The 20998-nt window shown below is 50.1% G+C and overlaps 1 protein-coding gene across 2 annotated transcripts in view; it reads right to left on the reverse strand.

Moving 5' to 3' along the window:
- Positions 1-20998, reverse strand: part of ACAN (aggrecan) — a gene marked incomplete at both ends in the record, with an annotated part of 38513 nt that overhangs the window by 6561 nt on the left and 10954 nt on the right. The window contains 5 exons of one of the 2 annotated variants that reach the window (XM_080690426.1): positions 815-928; positions 11153-14494; positions 15658-15873; positions 19195-19488; positions 20817-20944. In XM_080690426.1, the coding sequence (XP_080546552.1) occupies positions 815-928; positions 11153-14494; positions 15658-15873; positions 19195-19488; positions 20817-20944 (4094 nt within the window). The remainder of the gene's footprint in view (positions 1-814; positions 929-11152; positions 14495-15657; positions 15874-19194; positions 19489-20816; positions 20945-20998) is intronic. The other variant, XM_080690427.1, reaches the window with a different exon arrangement.

Raw genomic sequence — 20998 nt, forward strand, 5'->3', positions numbered from 1 at the left:
CCCAGCTCCCCTTTTCTGAGTTGGGAAACCCCTGGGGTCCAGGAGGCTGGGCAGGAGTGGCAAGGCCCAAGAGTAGAAGTTCAGTTCCTACCCCTTGCAACAAGACCACTCTTGCTGGCCAGCACCGGGGAGGAAGAGAGGAAGCATGGCCAGTGTGGCTTTGACCTGGTGGCTGCCATGGTGTGAAAAGGTGAAGGTGACATGCAGCAGTCCCTGTTCATGCCTGACTTGAGCATCCTGGTGACACGGGAGCCCTCAGGCAGGAGAGAGGAAAGCAGCTTGCTCAGTATGGCCGGGCAGCTCCTGGGGCCACTGCGGGGCCACAAAAGTCCCATGTGCCATGGGGTTGGCGGACGCTGCCCATAACCACACTGGGCCACTGGAGCAGGCAGCAATGGCCCCCACCCATAGTTTCCACAACTTCCTTCAGACAGATGCACGGAGTCAGCTCTGTCCTCAGTCTGATGCATGCACCAGGCTCCTTGATGGCATCAGAAAGTCTACAAGCCCTGGAGAAGGTTAGTGGAGAAAAGCTTTCCCAGAGCCCCACCTTCCAAAGCTCAGGCTGGCCCTGACCACGAGTTTCTCCTGTGCTCAGGTCAGCCAGGGCTCCAGAGAGGCGTTTTCAAAGGGGAACAAGAGACAGAGTGAGCAAATCCGGGGGCAGACTTCTCAGTGGCGAGCCCCTGGTGGGCTGTCCAGATGGAGGTGGGGGCCCTGGCCAGGGCCTGGAGTCTGCAGTTAAGAGGGAAGGGTGAGGGAGGTGGAGTCGTGGCCATTAGTGACATTAGCTGAAGCCGAGATGGCGCCGTACCGATCTCACACAGGTCCCCTCCGTAGCTGGGAAGGCATAAGCATGTGAAAGAGTCGATGCCATCAACGCAGGTGGCTCCGTTCAGACAAGGGCTTGAGAGGCACTCATCAGTGTCTGCAAGAGAGCAAGGGCCACCGTTAGGACTCCTGCCTGTGAGTCCAGCCTCAGCACCATGGGGGCGGCCAGCCCTGCTGCTCTCCAGAGCCTGGGGAGGGGACGGGCTGATTTTCCTGAGAACTGTTGCTGCTGCTGCTGCTGCCGCCATCTTGGAATGCTGAACCAAAGATTGACACAGGGGTTTTCTTGGAAGTGTGTGGTTCTTGATGGGTGAGCTTGGAGCCTTGGTTCCGGTGTCCAGTGGGTTGAAGAGATATGGTACTTCTGAAGCCAGGTGTCCTCTGTGAGAGCAACCATGGCGTTCCTCCAAGGCACCTCCTCTTGGGAATATTTCACCGAGTCATGGAGTCTGAACTGGCTATGAACATGGTTGGCGCGCATGGACCCTGGTGATCAGGTTCTTGGAATCTGGCTAGAGCTCTTCTTTCCTTTCCTGGTTTCCTCTGTAGTTGCGAACCAGGGAAAGGCAGCAAGGGCATGCTGTGCTAGAATAAATGACCCAGGAATGGTCTGCAGAGAAAATGGCCACGAGGGAAATTCACACGAGTCTCAGGATTCTTGGGTTGCAGACACCTTCTTTACCTTCAGTGAGATTCTAAAATATCTTTGTAAAAATGGAGCTGGCATCTTTCTTTTGGGAGAGGGACTAAAACTCTGCTCAACATTTCCCCCATGCAATCTTCCAGCTTAAGGCCTAGAAAGTGAGGACCTCCAGGGAGTCACAACCTCTAGAAGGGCTCCATCCTGCCGGTGGAGGTGAGCGTTCAAAGCTGGCCAGGTGCCCAGTGAGTGGCTGCCAACCAGCGCCAGCCTGGAATTTAGGTGGGAGCCCATCAGCTTCGTCTTCTCAGGCTCTTCTTCCTTCTGTTCTCCTGGTCGCAAGATGTTCCCTCTGGCCAGTATTCTTTGTAGAACTTGGTAAATCACTGGCTTTTGCCTTAATTTTCCTCGATGAGCCACAGTGAGAAGCAAATCTCTTAATCTGGTTCTTCTGCACTTTTCTGAGGAACCAGAAGACCTGGGGGACCTCTTCTGCTCTCTTCGCGTTTGGGCTCCAAATCTGCTGTTTCTTCCCTGGTTTCTCTCTCCTGGGAACATGATATAAGTTGTCACGCAGCTCCTCTTGCCAGGAGTCCAATACAGTTCTGCAATGAATGGGTTCTACTGGGTGTTGGGGCACCACACTATGTAGTTGGAAGATGCTAAGTCTTGGTGTGTAGAGATGTTTTCATTCAATCTTCAGGATTCAACAGCACGTCCATGGGTGGGCTCCACATGAACAGCTAATCCTTGGGATGGTAAAAGGACCGCAGAATCCTAAATATGTCCCAGGGTTCAGTTCTTGCCTCTTATAAGAGCAAATCAAATCTTAAAGTCAATCCCGTGACAAGATGGCAATAGCACAGCGCAGTAGATCTTTATATCTGTGCACAGCACATGTCTTGGCAGGAGCTGAATTTGTGCAACAGGTGGCTTGAAAATCTTGGTTCTTGGGCATCTTGCTTGTCCCGCAAAGCTCCTAGTCTCCATTTCTCAGGCATCTCTCTCTCTTCCCATGAAGAGCTTCACTTCACTTCAAGGAGCACCCACCATGGATTAGAAACTAACAGTTCCAATTTTGGAACTGTTCCAAGCGGACCCAGAATGCATGGAGGATCTGACTGAAATCCCAGCATGCACTTGGATTCCCAGCATGCACCAGGATTCCCAGCAGCAGCAGTAGCAGCAATAGGTCAGGTCAGTCGCAGGGTGGAAGCCGGGGCGGCTCTCCTGCTTCAGGAGAGCTCCGTTCTCTTTTGTCCATTAGCGTCGTTATGGGAAATGGGAAGCACCGGGCAGGGGAATGAAGCGAATATAGGCGCTAAAGCAGTTGTACAGAGCAGGGGACAGGGAGGCCTCTGGGGAGAAAAGCCAGACACCAGCCCTGGGGCTGCTGGCTAAACTGGGGGAGGAAGGACAGATGAGGAAGGTCAGGGGCCCAGAAGGTCGGGCCAGTGGCTTCTGGCTGTCGCAGAGGCTTAGAGATTGTACATCACCTGCCCCTGGCTGGGCAAGCCCCAGAAAGAGTGTTGTTTCCCACAATCTGAGAGGCTACAAGGGCTGAAGGAACCAATTCCTGGGCTCAAAAGCTGTTTTTTGTTTTTGTTTTTTGTTTGCAGGGCCTGCATTCACAGGTGTGTGTGGGGGGGGGCAGGAAGAGCCATCATTCTGCAAACCAAAGGACTTGTGGCTAGTGCTGGGGAACTTTGGAGGGGCTGGGCCTGCATTTCAGCAGTGGGGAGAGGGTGGGTATCTAGTTTGGGGCTCTCTCATTAGTGACTCAGGCCCATGGTACCTCATCTCCGCCTCCTCAGGCTGCAAGAGCCACTCTGGACTGGAGGGCTGCCTCTTTCTATGAAGGGAAGTTAGGAGCTTCTGGAACCAAGAGAGGAATTGGGCTGGGTCCTGCTGTGAGCACACACTGGGTGGGTCGCAGACAAGGAGATAGCAGGTGGAGGGAGAGAAGGGCTTTGGGCAATAGAGGACTTCGCAAAGGAAGAGAGGAGGGAGGGGGCCGACACTTCCGACACTCACGTTATCCTTCCAGTGGCCCAGTGGGCCACACATCTCTCTGCCATTTATAAGTAAGGGAACAGGGGAAGGGACTTGCCTCTGCTGGCCAGTGGGGGGGATGGGTTGGGAACCATGACATGAGACTACATGTGGGGCCTGTGGTCCATGTTGAGGGAGAGGGATGCTGGGCTCCTGGACTCCAGCACCTTGTTGCCGTTTCTGTTACAGCAACTCATCATCACTGAGCAGAGATTCTTGGGTTGTCAGGACTTTCCAACTCCTCTTCCCACCCCCATAGCCAAGAGGGACAATTTGTTCCTGAACAAGGCCCTCCAGTGATACCTCTAATTTAGGAGAGAAGAAAAACGTGCGAGCTCCCTTGTAAAGGCTAGACTTGCATAGATTCCCAAAGTAGGCAATATCCTGGGGGCGGGGGCACTGGAACCATCCTGAAGGGCAGAAGTAGTGTCTGGTGCAATTGGAGACAATGAATAAAAATGAGGGGTGTTGGGAGCAGCCAGGGGGGCACTGAGTAATTTTTTTGTTTTAAAAAGAGGGCAGTAGAGCTGGGCGTGGTGGTGTACGCTTATAATCCCAGCATTTGGGAGGCTGAGACAGGAGGACTGGGGTTCATGGACAGCCTCAGCTACTTAGTGAGGCCCTTTGCAACTCAGTGAAACCCTGTTTCAAAATAAAGAATAGAAAATAGGGCTGGGGGCCTACCTCTGAGGTAGAATGCCCCTGGGTTCTGTCCCCAATATTGGCAAAAATAGGGCGGGGGTCAGTAAGCCAATAAGTTTGGGAACTTATGAAGAAGAACAGAGATACTTGCAAATAATCACCGTGGTGTCTGAATTGGAGACCACAGTCCTCTACCTTGAACAGGTCTTGTCCAGCTGGATCAGAGCCTGGATCAGAGTCCAGGATCCCCAAGGGAGCAAGGGTTTATTTGGCTCATAGAAAATGCTGACTGGAGAGCAACAGCAAGTGTTTTTACTCAAAGGATATTCAATTAAATGATTTTCCACTCGTAATGACTACAGTAGAAATGGTAATCTTCAAATTTTTCAGTGTACAACCAGTGCAAGCGTGTAACCTGGTAACCTGGAGCGTAACTTTCCAGAACAAAGACGGTGGGAAAATCTCCTCAAGAAGTTCAGAGGATATTTCTTAACTCAATGGACACTCTGCTCTTTGCAAAAACCTAGGCTTGATTGGATGGACAGACTTGACTAGACATACTTTCCCATTGAGTCTCTTACGCGATTGAGAGAAGGATTCTAAGGGTATATTTATCAGTCCCGATTTTCTTTTAAAATAAATTTCATTAAATTTAAAATGTATATTATGATTATATTATTTCAAGTTTTCTATATTTTATTAGTGTGTGTATGTGTTGCTAGAGATTGAACCCAGGGCATTCTACCTCTAAGTTATACTCCGAGATCTATTTCATTTTTCATTTGGAAACATGTCATCACTAAGTTGCTGAGAGTATTGCTAAATTGCTGAAGTTGGTCTCAGACCTGTGACCCTCCTGTCTGAGCCTCCCAAGTACTGGGATTACAGGTGTGTGTCACCATGGCTGGCTATATGCATTTTATTTAAAGTATGTATTTTTTGGTGGTACTGGGGTTCCTGGAAACCCTTCTACCTCTGGGATACATTCCCAGACTTATTTTTATACTTTTTTAAATTTGGAAACTGGGTCTCTCAAGCCAGCGCGGCTGGCTTCGAACCTGTGCGATCCTCCTGTCTCTGCCTCCCAAAAGCGGGGATTACAAATGTGCGCCACCACGCCTGGCCTTAAAGTATTTTTTTAAGATGCCAACATTGGAGTCCCTCTCCAGACCAATTAAATCAGAACAACTTATGGTGGATCCCAGGGAGGAGGCTTTTACTTTTTTATCTTTTTATTTTTATTTATTTATTTATTTTTTTGCATGGGAGATTGAATCCATAGTCATTGTCATTCTACCTCTAAGATACACCCCAGATCTATTTTCTATTTTGAAACAGGGTCTTGTTAAGTTGTGATCCTCTTGTTTCAGCCTCCCAAGTACTGGGATTACAGGCATGCGCCACCACACCAGGCTCTAGATAGGATGTTTTTTCAAAGCACCCTAGGTGATTTCAAGCACCTAAGACTGAAATCTGTCAGTACTCACAGGTGTGACCAGTAGTGGAAGTGAGGAAGATGCCTTTGATTTTTTAAAATGGGCTCAGAGCCAGGTGTAATCCCAGGACCTGGGAGGCTGAGACAGAAGGATTGCAGATTTAAGACCAGTCTCTGCAATTTAGGACGACACACAGTAACCTAGTGAGATCCTATTTCAAAACAAAAAATAAAAAGGGCTGGGGGTCTATCTTGGAGGTAAAATGACCCTGGGTTCAGTCTGCAGTAACACACACACTACAAAATAGAATAGTCCTGCTTTTAATTGCTAAATAGTTTGAATATTCATTAAATGGTGTTATTTTGAAGTCAAAAGTACTGATAAATAATTTATCAAGAATTTATTGATGGCCGGATGTGGTGGTGCACGCTTGTAATCCCTGTGCTTGGGAGGCGGAGACAGGAGGATTATGCAGGTTCGAAGCTAGCTGCGCTGATTTAAGAGACCCTGTTTCCAAATTAAAAAAAGGTATAAAAATAGGTCTGGGAGTGTAGCCCAGAAGTAGAAGGGTTTCCAGGAACCCCAGTACCACCAAAAAAAAAAAAAAAAAAAAAAAAGACTAGACACAGTGATAGCAAACGTCAAATATTTCTTTCAGGACTAAATAGAACCTCTAATCCCTTTACTAGGTAAAAGTTTCACCTGAGTATTAGATATTACCACAGGAATCATGCTGCATTTTATACTTGTGGTCTTTGGAGGACACTGAGCCTCTATGTGACCTTATAACACGCCATGCCTCCTGGTTCTAGTGTAAGATGATGGGTGGCTCCTCCATGCAGGCTGGGCGCCATCTCTAGTCCTTCTGGAAGCAAGGACATTGAGCTAAATTGCACAGGAGTGACCAGGCACCCCAGGGGCACAGTCATGGGGAATGAGACCCTAGCTCCTGCTGTGTAAGTCCTCACTGCTTGCTCTGTAGGGATGCTATAGTCAGTGAAGTGAGAGGTGGAGAAGGGGAACCAATTTTTAATAAGTGTCTCTTGTGGCTGGTGCTGTACACAGATAATCTGAATCCTTACAGCAGTATTATCAGCCCTGGCTGTACAGCGGAGTCACCGGGGGATTTTTAAAACCCCAAGTCAGTCGGGATGGTGGTACACACTGTGATCCCAGTACTCGGAAGGCTGAGACAGGAGGATCACGGGTTTGAGGGCAGCCTCAGCAAGTAGTGAGACTCTCATCAATCTAGTGAGATTCTGTTTCTTTTTTATTTTTGTGGTTCTGGGATTGAATGCAGGGGCACTCTACCTCCAAGCTACACCCCCAGCTCTATTTTATTCTTATTTTGAAACTGAGCTTCTTAGGTTGATGAGAGTCTCACTACTTGCTGAGGCTGTCCTTGAATCTGCAATCCTTCCGTCTCGGCCTCCCAAGTACTGGGTTTACAAGCATGTGCCACCACACCTAGCTTTGAGGCCCTGTTTCAAAAGTAAAAATAAAATAGGACTGGGGATGTATCTTGAAGGTAGAATTCCCCTGAGTTAAATCCCCAGTACCAGATAAATAAATAAAATTCCAATGTCAAAGACCATGAAAACATTTAGTTCAAAACTCATGGGAGTGGGTCAAGGCAGCAACACTTTCTTTTTTTTTTTTTTTTTTTTTTTGGTGGTACTGGGGTTCCTGGAAGCCCTCCTTCCTCCGGGCTACACTCCCAGACCTATTTTATATTTTTGAAACAGGGTCTCTTACACCAGCACGGCTGGCTTCGAACCTGCGCGATCCTCCTGTCTCCGCCTCCCAAGCGCGGGGATTACAAGCGTGCGCCACCACGCCCGGCAGGGCAGCAACACTTTCTAAAGCTGAAAACCACGTCCACTGGCCTAATAATTGCCAACTCTAATTCTACAGCCTCTTCCCTTCTGGATCCCAGAAGCCTGGTTTCAGCTTTGTGAGACCCGTAACTCGTTATTATGCTCAAGAGAGTTTCTTATTTAGCTGAGTTTATTCAAACGAGTGAACTGAGACCTCGAGTTCTGATTGTGCACACTTAGTGGAGTCAGGCAAACGAACCTCTCTACGTTCCAGTTTCCAAGTGAGAGTAATTACCAAGGGGCTCGGGGAGCTGTTGGGGAAGGAACTATGGGGAAGCCCTTAGGAAATGAGCATGGCCAGAGGAGGGCTGTCCTTATGACAGCAGAGGTAAGTTCTATTCTCATCGGTTTCTGCTGATTTCAGGGCTGCTGAGGTCTCAAGCCCTGCTGTGACTTCTGACACCAGGGCCACATTTTTGCCTCACATATCTGGTTGGGAAGGAGTCCCTAAGAACTCAGGGGTAGAGAGTTTGGCCATTGTCCCTGGGTCACTTTAGCCTAGTAGAGACAACAGGAAAGCCCATCTCCTCTGGCCTTGAAGGCCCACAGTGTCCTCAAGGGCCAGCCCATACATGTGGGCAGAGGCTGATCCAGAGAAGGAAAGAATCGATGGGTCTCCACCTCTTATGGTCCAGATATAGAGTGTCCCCTGGAAAAACTCATATATTTGCATTACAGAAATGTTCAGAGGTGCAAACAACTGAATCACAATGGTTCCACTCTCATCCGTGGGTAAATCCAGTGAAGGATTAACGGATTTAGTGGGTGGTAAGGTAGGCTGGTAGAGTGTGTCCAGAGGAGGTAGGTCACTGGGGATATGGCCCCAGGGACAATATGTTGTCCCTGGTCCCCTCCCCTTGCCTCCTCTCTGTTTACTATTGTCTTGCCCTGAGCTCTGCAGATGTGACTTGGTCAAGCAGGGACTGAAACCTCTAGAACTGTGAGCAAATAAATCTTCCTCTAAGTTGCGGTCATCAGGTATTTCCTCTAAGTTGTGGTCACTGGGTATTTCCTCTATGTTGTGGTCATCAGCAGTGAGACTGATGACTGAAACACCACCCTGATACCTGTTTATAAATGCATATATGTGTATATGTATATATATATATATATATATATACTGTATATGGACAAGTATACATATATTATATAATTTGTATAGATAGTAATATACAAACTTAGGGCCCTTATTTGTGTATGGTGTAAAGGTGTTTCAAAGGCTTGGTGCCTACAAACCTGGAAATGGTTACTTTTCCCTTAGGATTCATTTCTCCAATTTTTAATGTGTCCAGAGAATGAAACCCTTCTTTGAAAGGCCCTGACTTAGAGGAGAATATGAGCACTAGGGCATGGAGAAAGCTAACCCAAAAGTAGGAGCTCGGAGGCCACTGGGTAACATCTGATGTTGAAGAGATAAGATGTCACGACAGCCTCAGGCCTTAGATGTGACCACAGAGGGACAGGTGGATTCTAACTACCTCCAACCAAAAGGCCCCCAAGCCCCTTATTCATCCCATAGCTGCTTGGCCTATGGCAAAAAACAGAGCCTCCTGGGTAGTGGGTACCCATGGAAAGCAAACCATTAGGTCACAGCTTCCCTGAACACATGTGCTAGCGTGATAAGCACTGTGTGGTCCTTCAGAGCAAGAAAGGACCCAAACCCCACCCAGACCCAAGCACAGAGGGGATTGGAGGGCCCTTTCTGGTAGGCCTACATTATATAATGCAAGACAGCTGCCTTCAGAGGCTCCCCACCAGGGGCAGAGTGGGGTGTTTGGGTATATCTGATCCTTGCCCCAGGTTCAACATTTCTTTGAAGTCTCAAAAAAAAAAATTTTTTTTTTTTGGTGGTACTGGGGCTACCTCCGGGCTACACTCCCAGACCTATTTTATATTTTTATTTGGAAACAGGGTCTCTTAAGCCAGAGATGCTGGCTTCGAACCTGCGCGATCCTCCTGTCACTGCCTCCCAAGTGCGGGGATTACAAGCGTGCGCCACCACGCCCGGCTGAAGCCTCAAATTTTATCTTCAAAATTCAAGTCCATTTTGGATTCTACTCATCAAATAATCATGGGCTCAATGTAAAATTACTCATCCATTTCATTATTTTACTTGACCCCCCCCCCCCACAAGCCTCCTTGTCCACTAGACACCCGGGGAAGATGGGCCACGTTTATCCTGTGGCTGCTACTTCGATGCCCATCACCGTGTACATCTCCTTTCCTGTCTGCAAAGACTGAGCCTCAGTTGGCTGTGGTCACCTCCTTCCACCTGTGGCCCTTCGGGGGTACAGGAGTCAGCCCACTGAGTGTCCCCATCTACACCCCTGTGGCCAATGAGGGTCTTACCTATGTTGCAGTGTTCACGGGTGTGACTGGGGGGGCACAGACATGTGACACATCCCTCTGTCTCCGGGCAGGTTCCTGCACCACAGGGCTTCTCGGCACAGGACCTGGCAGGGGCTTCAACCCCCAGGGGAGGTGCTGAGATCCCAATCACAGCCGCCTGGAGCCAGTGCAGCTCTGAGAACTTGCGGCTGGATCACGAGGTCCCCGGAGGTGAGGATAGCTTGGCTGCACTGGTTTCTGGGCCCTTGGTCCTTAGCTCTTGGCACATTGGGAGATGCAAGGGGTTCCCAGGCAAAAAGCATAAGAAAATCAGCAACTGGGACTGCGTGGGGTTACGGCTTACAGTTGCACGGAAGAGTCACTTTCTTGGATGGAGTGGAGACTCAGGGTCTAAATTCAGCATGTGGCCAAAATGGCACTTATGGTTCCTTAAGTTGTGCAGTTATTTTATTTTATTTTTGTGGTGTTGAGGGTAGATCCCAGAGGCTTTCTACCTCCAGACTATACTCCTAGACCTATTTTATACTTTATTTGGAAACAAGGTCTCAGTAAGTTGCCTAGAGCCTCACTAAGTAGCTGCAGCTGGCTTTGAGCCTGCATGATCCTCCTGCCTCAGCCTCCCTAGTACTGGGATTATAAGCATGCACCACCATGCCTGGATATTTTATTTTATTTTTGATTGAGGATTGAACCCAGAGGGCATTCTATCTCCAAGCTACACCCCCAGGCCCATTTTATTTTTTATTTTGAAACAGGGTCTTGCTAAGTTGCTAGACTGGGCCTTGAACCTGCGATCCTCCTGTCTCAGACTCCGAAGTACTGAGATTATAGGCATGTACCACCATGCCCAGCTACACTGTGCAGGTCTTAGCCCTGCAAAAAATATGTATTTGGACACAAATGTCATCAGCAGATTCATACTCAAATCTCACATTGCTCTGGGGCGTGGTGTGTGAGCAGCTTTTGCAGCACTGTCTAAACAATGGTCCTCCTCTCTCCCTGTGCTAAGAACAGAGAGCTGAATTCACACACCCATGTTCACCTGATGTAACTACACTGTTAGAACAGTCGCAGATCTTTCTAAGTGTGCTCTGCATACGAAGCATGATGCTAGGTGCTGACAATTTATATTTCCATTCTGTTTAGTCTTCCCTGGTATTATTCTCATTTTACAAACAAGGCTCAGAGAGGCTAAGAATCTTGCCTGAGGCTGCATAGCTCATCTGTGGAGGAGTTGTGCTTGGTACCTGAAAGCTCCAGTGTTCCTTCTATACCACAGCTGCCTATGGTCTAAACTGAAAAGAACAAAACAAATCCAACAATACCTGCAACCGACGGCTCTGCTTCCTCATATCCATCCAGGGGAGGTCGAGCAGATGCATCTGGTGAGGACGTGGCTGTTTCTTCTCCTGAGTACAAGGGGCTCGAGGACTCGATTTCTAGATTGGCCTCTGCAGGGCGCTGGGTCTGCTGGCTCCACTCGAACTCTGGGACACTGGTGCTGACGACAATATCCAGCCCTGAGGTGTGGCCAGACAGGTCTCCGCTGACTTCAGTCCTGTCTCCAGAAGCCAGGGGAGTGGCCAAAGGCACCCCTGATTCCTCTGTGCCCATATCATAGGTGGGGGTCGGATCTCCGCTGACTTCAGGGGCAGCCGACCCCTCTCTGGGGCCTTCCTGAAAAGTCCGAGGGCTGCTGCTCACCCCCAGGCTGGAGGTTCTCTCCAGATCAGCTTCATGGAAGGCAGATGTGGTTTCCTGCAGATTGAAGGACCCAGATGCCACTCCGCTGGCCTCTCCGCTGGCCTCGGGGGCAGCAGATGTGCCCACCCCACTTTCAGGATAGGTGGACAATTCGCTGATGGCTTCTGAGACTGACGATGCGTCCACTCCAGAGCCAGGGTACGTTGATGTAGCTCCACTGCTATCCCCTGATGTGGAGGCATCCCCGCTGGCCTCAGAAAGCCTGGGCGTGTATGTCACAGTGGATCTTTGGCCAAGTTCCAGGGAAACAGCTGTGGGTTCAGTCACACCCTCTACAAACTCGGAAGCGATTAAAGTGACTTCTGGAAGCCCCGAGGCCTCTCCGCTGGTGCTCAAAGCTGCAGAGGAGTCTCCGCTTAAGTCAGTGGTGCTGGAAAAGTCCCCACTAAAATATGGAGTATGTGGTGGCTCTGTGCTGGGCTCCACCAGCCCAGACTGCTGTCCACTTAGGTCCAAAAGTCCAGAATGGTCTCCAGACATGTCTGGGGCTCCTGAATGGGCACCACTGAGTTCCAAAATGCCCGAAGGCCCTTCACCAGCTTCTTGGGCTGTTGGAGCCTGGGTTACAGATTCCACCAAAGTTCTGTCTATGAGAGAGACAGTGGGGACACCCGATGGAAGCCCACTGCCCTCATAGGCTCCAGAGGGCAGGCTGCTCCCGATCTCTGCTCTGGAGGATTCGCCACTGAACTCAGCCACTCCACTCGGTAGGCCACTGAATTCTGGAACATAGGGTGTAAATCCACTAGAATCAGTTGCTCCAGAAGAATGCCCACTGACATCCACTACCCCGGGTATTCCTGATAGATCGGGCTCCCCAGAAGGGAGACCACTGAGTTCCACAGACCCTAAGCCTTCTTCTTCTTTAAAAGTAGTAGTCGGGGTCACCTCCACCAAGCTGGTGTCCACAAGTGTAATGCCCGAAGATTCCCCACTACCACTTGTGGAGCCAGAAACCAGGTAAGGGATTCTGGGTGTTGTCCCTGATGACTGCCCACTGAGATCAGGAACCCCAGATGCTTCTCCACTCAGGTCGGTTATGCCAAATGGTTGGCCGCTGCCAAGAAGAACTCCAGATGTTTCTCCACTGACATCTGGCTGTGCAGAGGACAGTCCACTAAGCTCAATCACTCCAGATGTTTCCCCACTGGTAGGAGAAAACCCTGATGGCTGCCCAGTAACCTCCGAAATCCCAGATGTTCCTCCACTGCTGTCAGGAAACCCAGATGACTGTCCACTGACCCCAAAGGATCCAGATGTTTCCCCACTGATATCAGGAGACCCAGATATTTGGCCACTGAGTTCAGTTCCTGAAGGGAGCCCACTTGCTCCCCCACTAATGTCCAGCTCATCAAAGGGCAGCCCAGAGAGTTCTCCTGCACCGCTGACTCCAATGGTTCCCCTCCCTTCCAGTTCACTTGCAGTGGCAGCTGTGACCACTTCCACCAGTGTAGTATTCACTAGGGAGACAGTTGGAAACCCAGATGGAAGGCCGCTAAAGTCAGGCAGGCCGGAGGATGGGCCACTTCCAAAGTCCACTCCAGAATCCTCACCACTAAATCCAGAAAGAAGGCCACTTGTGTCTGGAGTTTGTCCACTTCCTACAGTTCCAGAATGCAGGATGTCTAAGTCCAAGGCTCCAGAAGCAGACCCTACCAAGTCTTCTTTTCCAGAAGGCAACCCTTCTAAGGTTGACTCCGCTCCAGAAGCTGAGGTCTCTAGACTTTCCCTTCCAGAAGGAAGTCCACTGAGGTCATCTCCTACTCCAGAGGCAGAAGTGTCTAGACCATCTCTTTCAGTAGGAAGCCTGCTGACATCCTCTATTCCAGAAGCAGAAGTTTCCAGACCTTCTCCAGAAGGAAACCCACTGACATTCTCTTCTCTAGAGACAGAAATCTCTAGACCCTCTTCTCTAGTAGAAAGCCCACTGATATCCTCTACTCCAGAAGCAGAAGTTTCTAGACCTTTACCAGAAGAAAACCCACTGATATCCTCTACTCCGGAGGCAGAAGACTCTAGATCCTTTTCTCTAGAAGGAAGTCCACTGACATCCTCTATTCCAGAGGCAGAAGACTCTGGTTCTTCTCCAGAAGGAATCCCACTGACTTCCTCTACTCCAGAGGCAGAGGTCTCCAGACCTTTCTCTCCAGAAGGAAGCCTGCTCATATCCTCTACTCCAGAGACAGAAGTTTCTAGATTTTCACTTCCAGAAGGAAGCCCACTAACATCTGCCCCAGAGGCAGAAGTTTCTAGACCTTCTCTTCCAGTAGGAATTGCACTGAGGTCCTCTACTCCAGAGGCAGATGTCTCTGGACCTTCTCTTCCAGTAGAGACATCTTCTGCTCCAGAGGCAGAAGTCTCTAGACCTTCTTTTCCAGAAGTAAGCCCACTGAGGTCCTCTACTCCAGAGGCAGAAGTCTCTAGAACTTCCCCTCCAGAAGGAAGCCTGCTGAGGTCCCCTACTCCAGAGCCAGAGCCCTCTGGGCCCTCCCCTCCAGATGGCAGCCTGCCAACCTCAGGAGTGCTGGACCACTCAAGTCTATCTTCATCCCCTGAGGCCAGTCCACTTCCCACAGGCAGGCCTGAGCCCTCTGTGGAGGTGAGACTGCTAGAGTCCAGGTCTCCAGAGGGCATTCCACTCGTGCTGACCCCTGAGGGCTGCCCAGTGGCGTCGAGACGTCCTGAGGCTTCTCCACTGCCTGTGAAGTCACCGCTGGTATCAGGGGTGCCATATGTCTCTCCAGAGCCTGGCAGCTCCGTCCCTCCTGGTACCGTGGGGGAAGGTCCGTAGGGCCCCTCAGAGGCGGAAGGCTCTACCAGAGCAGAGGGCAGTGTGGTTGCAGCCGGGCCTTCCGTGCTTTCCTCGGCAGCGGTGCTGGAGGGAGGCCACATGGGAGGAGTGCCTGGAGGAAGGGAGGAAGCTAGCTGAGGTGTGCACCTACTGGGCTCTGCTCCCCTCCACGTTCATACGTGCAAACAGAACCACGTTCTTTCCAGTAAAACTTCCCTCCTGAGAGCTCAGAGGCATGCCCAGGTGCTTTCCAGCGGAAGTGCTTACGTGTCTCAGGAAAGGAGGGGGAAGGAAGAATGGAGGGAGAGAGGGCCACAGGCAGGTGTGGCTGCTGGGTGCAGTCTCAGGGCCAGAATCCCACTACTCTACGGATGCACCTCATCTTCTCTGCATGTCCAGCATCCAGAGGAATGCCCGGCACTGCCAAATGGCTCAGGAAGAGAATGAGTGGCTGTCTGGATACGTGGAAGCTCTGCTCTTCAGCTATGCGTGCCTCTGAGGAGCTGGCGTGACAAGGGGCACGCACATTACTGGACATGACTTTAATTCAGATCTACCCAAAGTGAGAGCCACTAGATGTTATCAGTGTTGTATGAAAAAAATAAAAATAAAAAAGGCTCTGTTATCGAGTTCATTTGGGACATACTGCATACATCACCTCTTGAAGACGTAGAGTGTGTATTAGTCTATCTACATCTCCAAGAAGGTCCGCAGAGAGAAAACCTCTTCGTTTTTCTGTAAGCCGGCGTTTCTCAAGCCTGAGTGGCCACAGAACGCTCCCAACAAGGTTTGGGGGCTCTTGCTTTCATCCTGTTAAGTCCCATCTGGTTCAATCTTGATGGGTGGTGTTTAGGAAGTCTTAGCTGGGGAGGCCTGGCTCAGAGGAGGGAAATGGCAAGAAGGGTCAGCATCAGACTTCCACCAGTTACCGCCTCCCTGGTTCTCTGTTGGAGACCTTCAGGGAGGATGAGGTTAGGGGAAGGTGTGTGTGCAGGAGCGAGGGACTGAGGGCCCTCATGGGCTGCGCATTGGAGAAGTAAAGGAAAGGGAACAGAGAATGTGTGTGGGGGTCATCTGAACACGGCGGTCCTTGTCACTCTGCGCAGGTCCTCCAGGCCAGCTGAGGTGACCAAAGTTGCTCTAGCAGAGCACCCAGTCAGTGCCGGGGCTGGGGAAGCAGAGCATGGATCCAGGGAAAGAAACCGCCCCCAGGCACACCCAGGGAGACAGGGCTGTGCAGCCTCAGGAGATGCCCGAGAGCCCAGCCACACTCACCTGGCAGCGGGGACAAGCCCACGGACGTGTAGGCTGATTCCCATTGTGTCTGGTTTTCTGGCTCGATGGTGAAGTCTGGGACCATGGTCGTCGCCTCCTCCACGGGGACAGCCGCCACGCCAGGCTCCACACGGGTAGCGATCCAGTCCTCCACGCCAGAGGGTGCCGTGGGGGTGCCACTCTCCTCTGTTCCTGGGGGGGCCGTCACCGAGGCACCTGAAGGGGATGTGGGCAGTGAGGGTCCCTCCCTGCTAACGACCTATTTCAATCTTCTTTGAGAGGAGCTAGGGGGCTCTAAGTTGGGCTAGGCTTGGGCAAGGGGTGCTGGCTACCCATCTCCAGTACAGAGATGGCACTCATCTTCTCAGTTACTAAGATTCTGCACAACTACACAGTGGCAGAATGCACGTGCCATTGGAAATCCAGGTCAGGTGGTCTGGGGCACCTCTCCTGCAGTCTATCACACATGCTGGCCATTGTTCTAAACACTTAGCATATCTAAAATTGCTTTGTCTCACAACAGTCTTAGGAGATAGATCCTGTCCCCAGCTTACAGATGAGGCATGGAGTTACATTTCTTGCCCAGGGTTAGTGGCTTAGAAGCAGCAGATTTAATCTTTGGATTCTAGCATCTGATGCCAGATGCCACGCTCTCAATTACTGCACCATGCAGCCTGTCTTGAGGACAGAGGTCATGCCCCGAGGATGTGAGGACCAAGATCAGGAAAGTGTTGTTTAAATTCTTTGCATTTGGAGGGGTGGGGGAAGGCAGGACTCATCAGCTGGGGTAACTATTCTGGTTTTGGGGAAGCCAGCATAAGGGAAACTGAGAAGGAATCAACTTCCCTGCAGGATAACATAAAAGGCCAAGTCCAGTGAGGGCCAGGAGTAGGTGGTGGCAGGTTACTGCTGGGAATTTCCTGGGAGGCCCACTGGCCCGGCCTCTGCCACCCAGAGCAGGGACAGGCACTGGAACAGGAGCCTCATCAGCTCCTCCAGGAGGGGACTGGCCTCCTTGAGGCGAGACATTGGGTATGAAATGTCCCCCAGAGAATGGATCCACCATCTAATCCAGCTCTACTGCTCCTGGGCATCTTTCCAAAGGGACTGAAATCAGAGCATCACAGTAACATATGCATATCCATGTTCTTAGCAGCACAATTCACAACAGCCAAATTATGGAACCAATGTAGGTGCCCATCAACAGATGAATGGATTACAAAACTGTGGGATACACACAATGGAATTCTACTCAGCAGTAAAGAAGAACAACATTATGTCATTTGCAGGAAAATGGATGGACCCAGAGAACACAGTGAGATTAGCTAGTCACAGAAAGTGAAAGGTCATTTGTTTTCTCTAACATGCAGAAGGTAAGGAATAATTGGGATCCCAGAGGGACTTCAGATAATGGAGGAGAAACTTTAGTGGAGCCAGGGATATAGTTTAGGGGAAAAGGGGAGAGGAAGGATTAATGAAAGAATTACTTCCACTGGCATGCACTCATGTGAGAACATCAAAGTCATCTCAATACCCTGTATGGGGAAGGGGGGATGGGAGTAAGCCAGAAAAAAGGTCACTAAGTGCTGTGTGCATGCATGTCAATATCACTATGATTTACATTATGAGACTATAATGTTCCAATAAAAGTATATCAACAGTTTTAAAAATGTCCCTAAAGGCCGGGAGTGGTGGTGCATGCTTGTAATCCCTGCACTTGGGAGGCTGACACAGGAGTATTGCATAGTTTAGAAGCCAGCCACAGCTACTTAGTGAGGCTCTCAGCAACTTAGTGAGACCCTGTTTCCAAATAAAATATAAAATAGGTCTGGGTAGAAAGGTAGAAAGCCTCTGGGTTCCACCCTCAGTTCCACCAAAAAAAAAGTCCCTAAAGTCTCATGTGTTGAAGTCTTGGTTCCCCAATGCAGCAGTGTTCAGAGATGGGCTTTGGGGAAGGGATTAAAGGATAAATCCATCGATGGGCTTGCGATTGGATGGACTGTGGCAGAACTTGTAGAAGGTAGGGGGCTTAGTTGAAGGACGTAGGTCACTAGGTTGTGCCCTGGAAGATATATGTCATCTTCAGTCCTAGCTCCCCTCTGCTTCCCCTATACCCTTGCCTCAGGCCCAGAGTGATGGAGACAGCCAACCATGCACCGAGACCTAAGACTATGAGCCCAAAAAATATTTCCTCGTTTAAGGTTATTATTTTTTTTCCAGGAATTTTGTCACAGTGACAGATACCCAAGAGAAAGTCTCAGAGGTTTCTGTCCTTAGTTGCTCGGCTCATCGCTGTGGGTTGTGGGGAGGCATGGTGGGGAGGGGCAGCAGAGGAGTCAGGAAGTCAGGATGGCAGTCCTGATGGAAGTCCTGATGGCAGTCAGGAAGCAGAGAGAGAGGGTGGATATCTGGGGGTGCCAATGTATTTTTCAAAGTCATGTCCTAGTGACTTATTCTTTCCAACTTGGCCTACTTTCTAAAGTTCCTATGACCTCACAATAGCCACCCACCATCTGGTGGCCTTCAACAGTGGGCCTTAAGGCATGGTCTAGGTCCAGACTACAGGGGCCAAACATTGAATGGGATTTTAAAGATGACCCAAAGTCTGGAAATTTGGGAAGCTCTTTTTTCCTCCCTTTAACTTTCTGTGGATATGAATTATAGATCTACAGGAAGGTGCAAAGAGTCTCAGCTTTGATGTATAATATGGAAAACATGGCCCAAGCTATTCTACAATGTACATTCTGGTCAGTGTACCCAAACAGGACATGGATGCAGTGGGAACTTACCCAGTGAACCCAGTGAGGCCTGGCCACACCCCAGCCACACACTGAGCTACCCTGTGGCATCATATTTGCAAGTATAACTAGTAATGGTGGTTGATATGGCAATATGTCCATGCATGCATCAAGTAAAAGCATGGATTACTGGTGCTTAGTGAAGAGTAATAGTATTAAAAAATTATAAGCGCACACGCACTGCAAGTTCTTTACTTGTGCTATCCCAGTTAATATCCACATGCAATTCTCTTTGAAGCAGGAACTATTTCATAGGCCTTTATAGATGAAGCAGAGAAATGGGGAGGTTAAGTTACGTGCCTAGGGTCACACAGCTATTAAGTGGCAGAGGTATCATTCAGTTCAGATATGCCTAATTGATCATTTATTTATTTATTTTTGTGGCAGTGGGGATTGAACACCTCTGAGTTACACCCCCAAGCTTTTTATTTTTTGATTTTGAGACAGGGTCTCACTAAGTTACCATGTGCTGGCATCCTCCTGTCTCAGGCTCCCAAGTCCTGTGATGACAGATGTGCCCCACCATGCCTGGCTCAGGTCTGCCTGATTTTAGCTATTTTCTCTCTGTCTGTGGGGAGGTTGAGAAGGATGACTTTGCCTGGGGGTCAAAGCCTCTGCTTCAGCATGACATTTTCTTCTCATTCCATGGGTGGTGATGGTGGGCAGCGATGAGGAGCCCTGAGATTGAGGTGTGGCCCAGGCTGGGCTGAGGGGGCAGAGGAGAGGGGAGGGCTCTTACCTCGGAAGCAGAAGGCATGGTGCCTGGACAGAGGGTCTGGGAGGCCCGTCTGGTTGGGGTAGAGGTAGACAGTTCTCACTCCTGGCTTGTCCCCGCCGCATGCAGGCCGAGGGGTGACGATGGGGTAGCGCAGGGTGCCGTCGGCCAGCCAGCCGGCATAGCACCTGTCCAGGCCATGGCTCCAGGCGGCGTAGAGCTGCCCGGTGGAGGCCAGGGTGGCGCCTTGCGACTCACAGAACTCCTGGGCTTCCAAGAAGGTGAACTGCTCCAGGCTCGTGCTGAAGAACACTTCCCCTGGGGCGGAGGCAGGCGGGGTGACTCTCCAGAACCAAGGCCAGCACAGCCCCTGCCCCCCAGGAACAGAGCTCCCCATGGCCCGAGCCCACCCAGGAACCAATAGGGAAGAGAGCTCAGCCAGCTGGGCCACACCTCCCTTAGCCACACCCCTCACGGCTAGCAGAGCCCCGGCAGTGGCCCAGGTGCAGGCCTACTTTAGCCAGAGGGAAGCTCACATCTCAGAACATCTGCTGTGGCAGGCACTTATAATGTGCACCTCATTCACTGAACATTTTATGGGTGAGGGAAACCGTGGCTCTGAGAGGCGAGCGACCTGCCCAGGTCCTGAAACAAGTGGTTGGCAATGTTGATCTTTTAAAAAAATTTTAGAACATCAGCGTTTCTACAGTTTAATCCAGTGGAATAATAATTTGGTGGTTTTCATCGAGATTAAATGAAATTAAATAAAACATATAACAAAGGTCTGAGGTTGAATAAACTTGGGCGATGCTGGGTTAGACAAGGTTAATAAGGATTTCTACTGCAGGACTTCTCAGCGTCTTTGATCTGATCATGGACATTAGAACTGCTTTCCAAGAGGCAGACGGTCCATATAACATTTATTATTATTGTTGTTGTTGTTATTATCATAATTATTGTTATCTTTGGTTTGGGGGATTGAATGTAGAACCTCACATGCTAGGCAAGTGCTCTGACACAGAGCTACATCTCTGGCCCTTTTGATTTAATTTTTTTTTTTTTTTTTTTGGTACTGGGGATTGAGCCCAGGGGTATTCTACCTCCCACTGAGCTACACCCCCGGTCCTATTTTTTAAATTTTTATTTTGAAACAGTCTCACTAGGATAATGAGACCTAATAGGTCTCACCACTTGATGGGGCTGTCCTCAAATCTGCCCTTCACCTGTCTCAGCCTCTCCAGTACTGACGTTACCACCCGGCTCAATTTTATTTTGAGACAGGGTTTCCTTAAGTTGTCTAGGTGGATCTGAACTTGCCATTCTCCCTAGGTAGCTGTAATTGTGGAAATGTGCCGCTGTGCCCCATGTGATGCTTATTAATAAATTGATTTATATGTCCATGGGTCTCAGTGCTTTCTTAGGGAGCCAGTGCTCCCCTTTAATGCTGGAGGAAAGCCCGCAAGTGGAGGAAGGAGAGCAGGGGCTTGAACTGAAAGGGGCAGGTGGGCCTTCTTCTTTAAACAGGACCGGGTCCACCTGGAAGGCTGAGTGGGAATGGGAGTGTGTGGATGGTAATTCCCCTCCTCTTTTGGTCTCCCCCAGCCACATGCCCTTCCAGACCTGAAATGTGAGGACATGGGCTGTACCTTCAAGCTTGTCCACGTAGCAGTAGACGTCGTAGGTTTCTGATGATGGGCGCACACCGTAGCTCCTGACCCCGGGGCTGCTGTCCTTGTCTCCCACGCACGGGGTCCGAGGGCTCACAATGGGGTATCTGCAAAGGAGGGTGCAGGGGAGGATGAAGGTCTGCTCGGGGGCTGAGGGTGCA

This window comes from Muscardinus avellanarius (genome assembly GCF_963383645.1).
Source record: "Muscardinus avellanarius genome assembly, chromosome: 3".
NCBI classification, from domain to species: Eukaryota; Metazoa; Chordata; class Mammalia; order Rodentia; family Gliridae; genus Muscardinus; species Muscardinus avellanarius.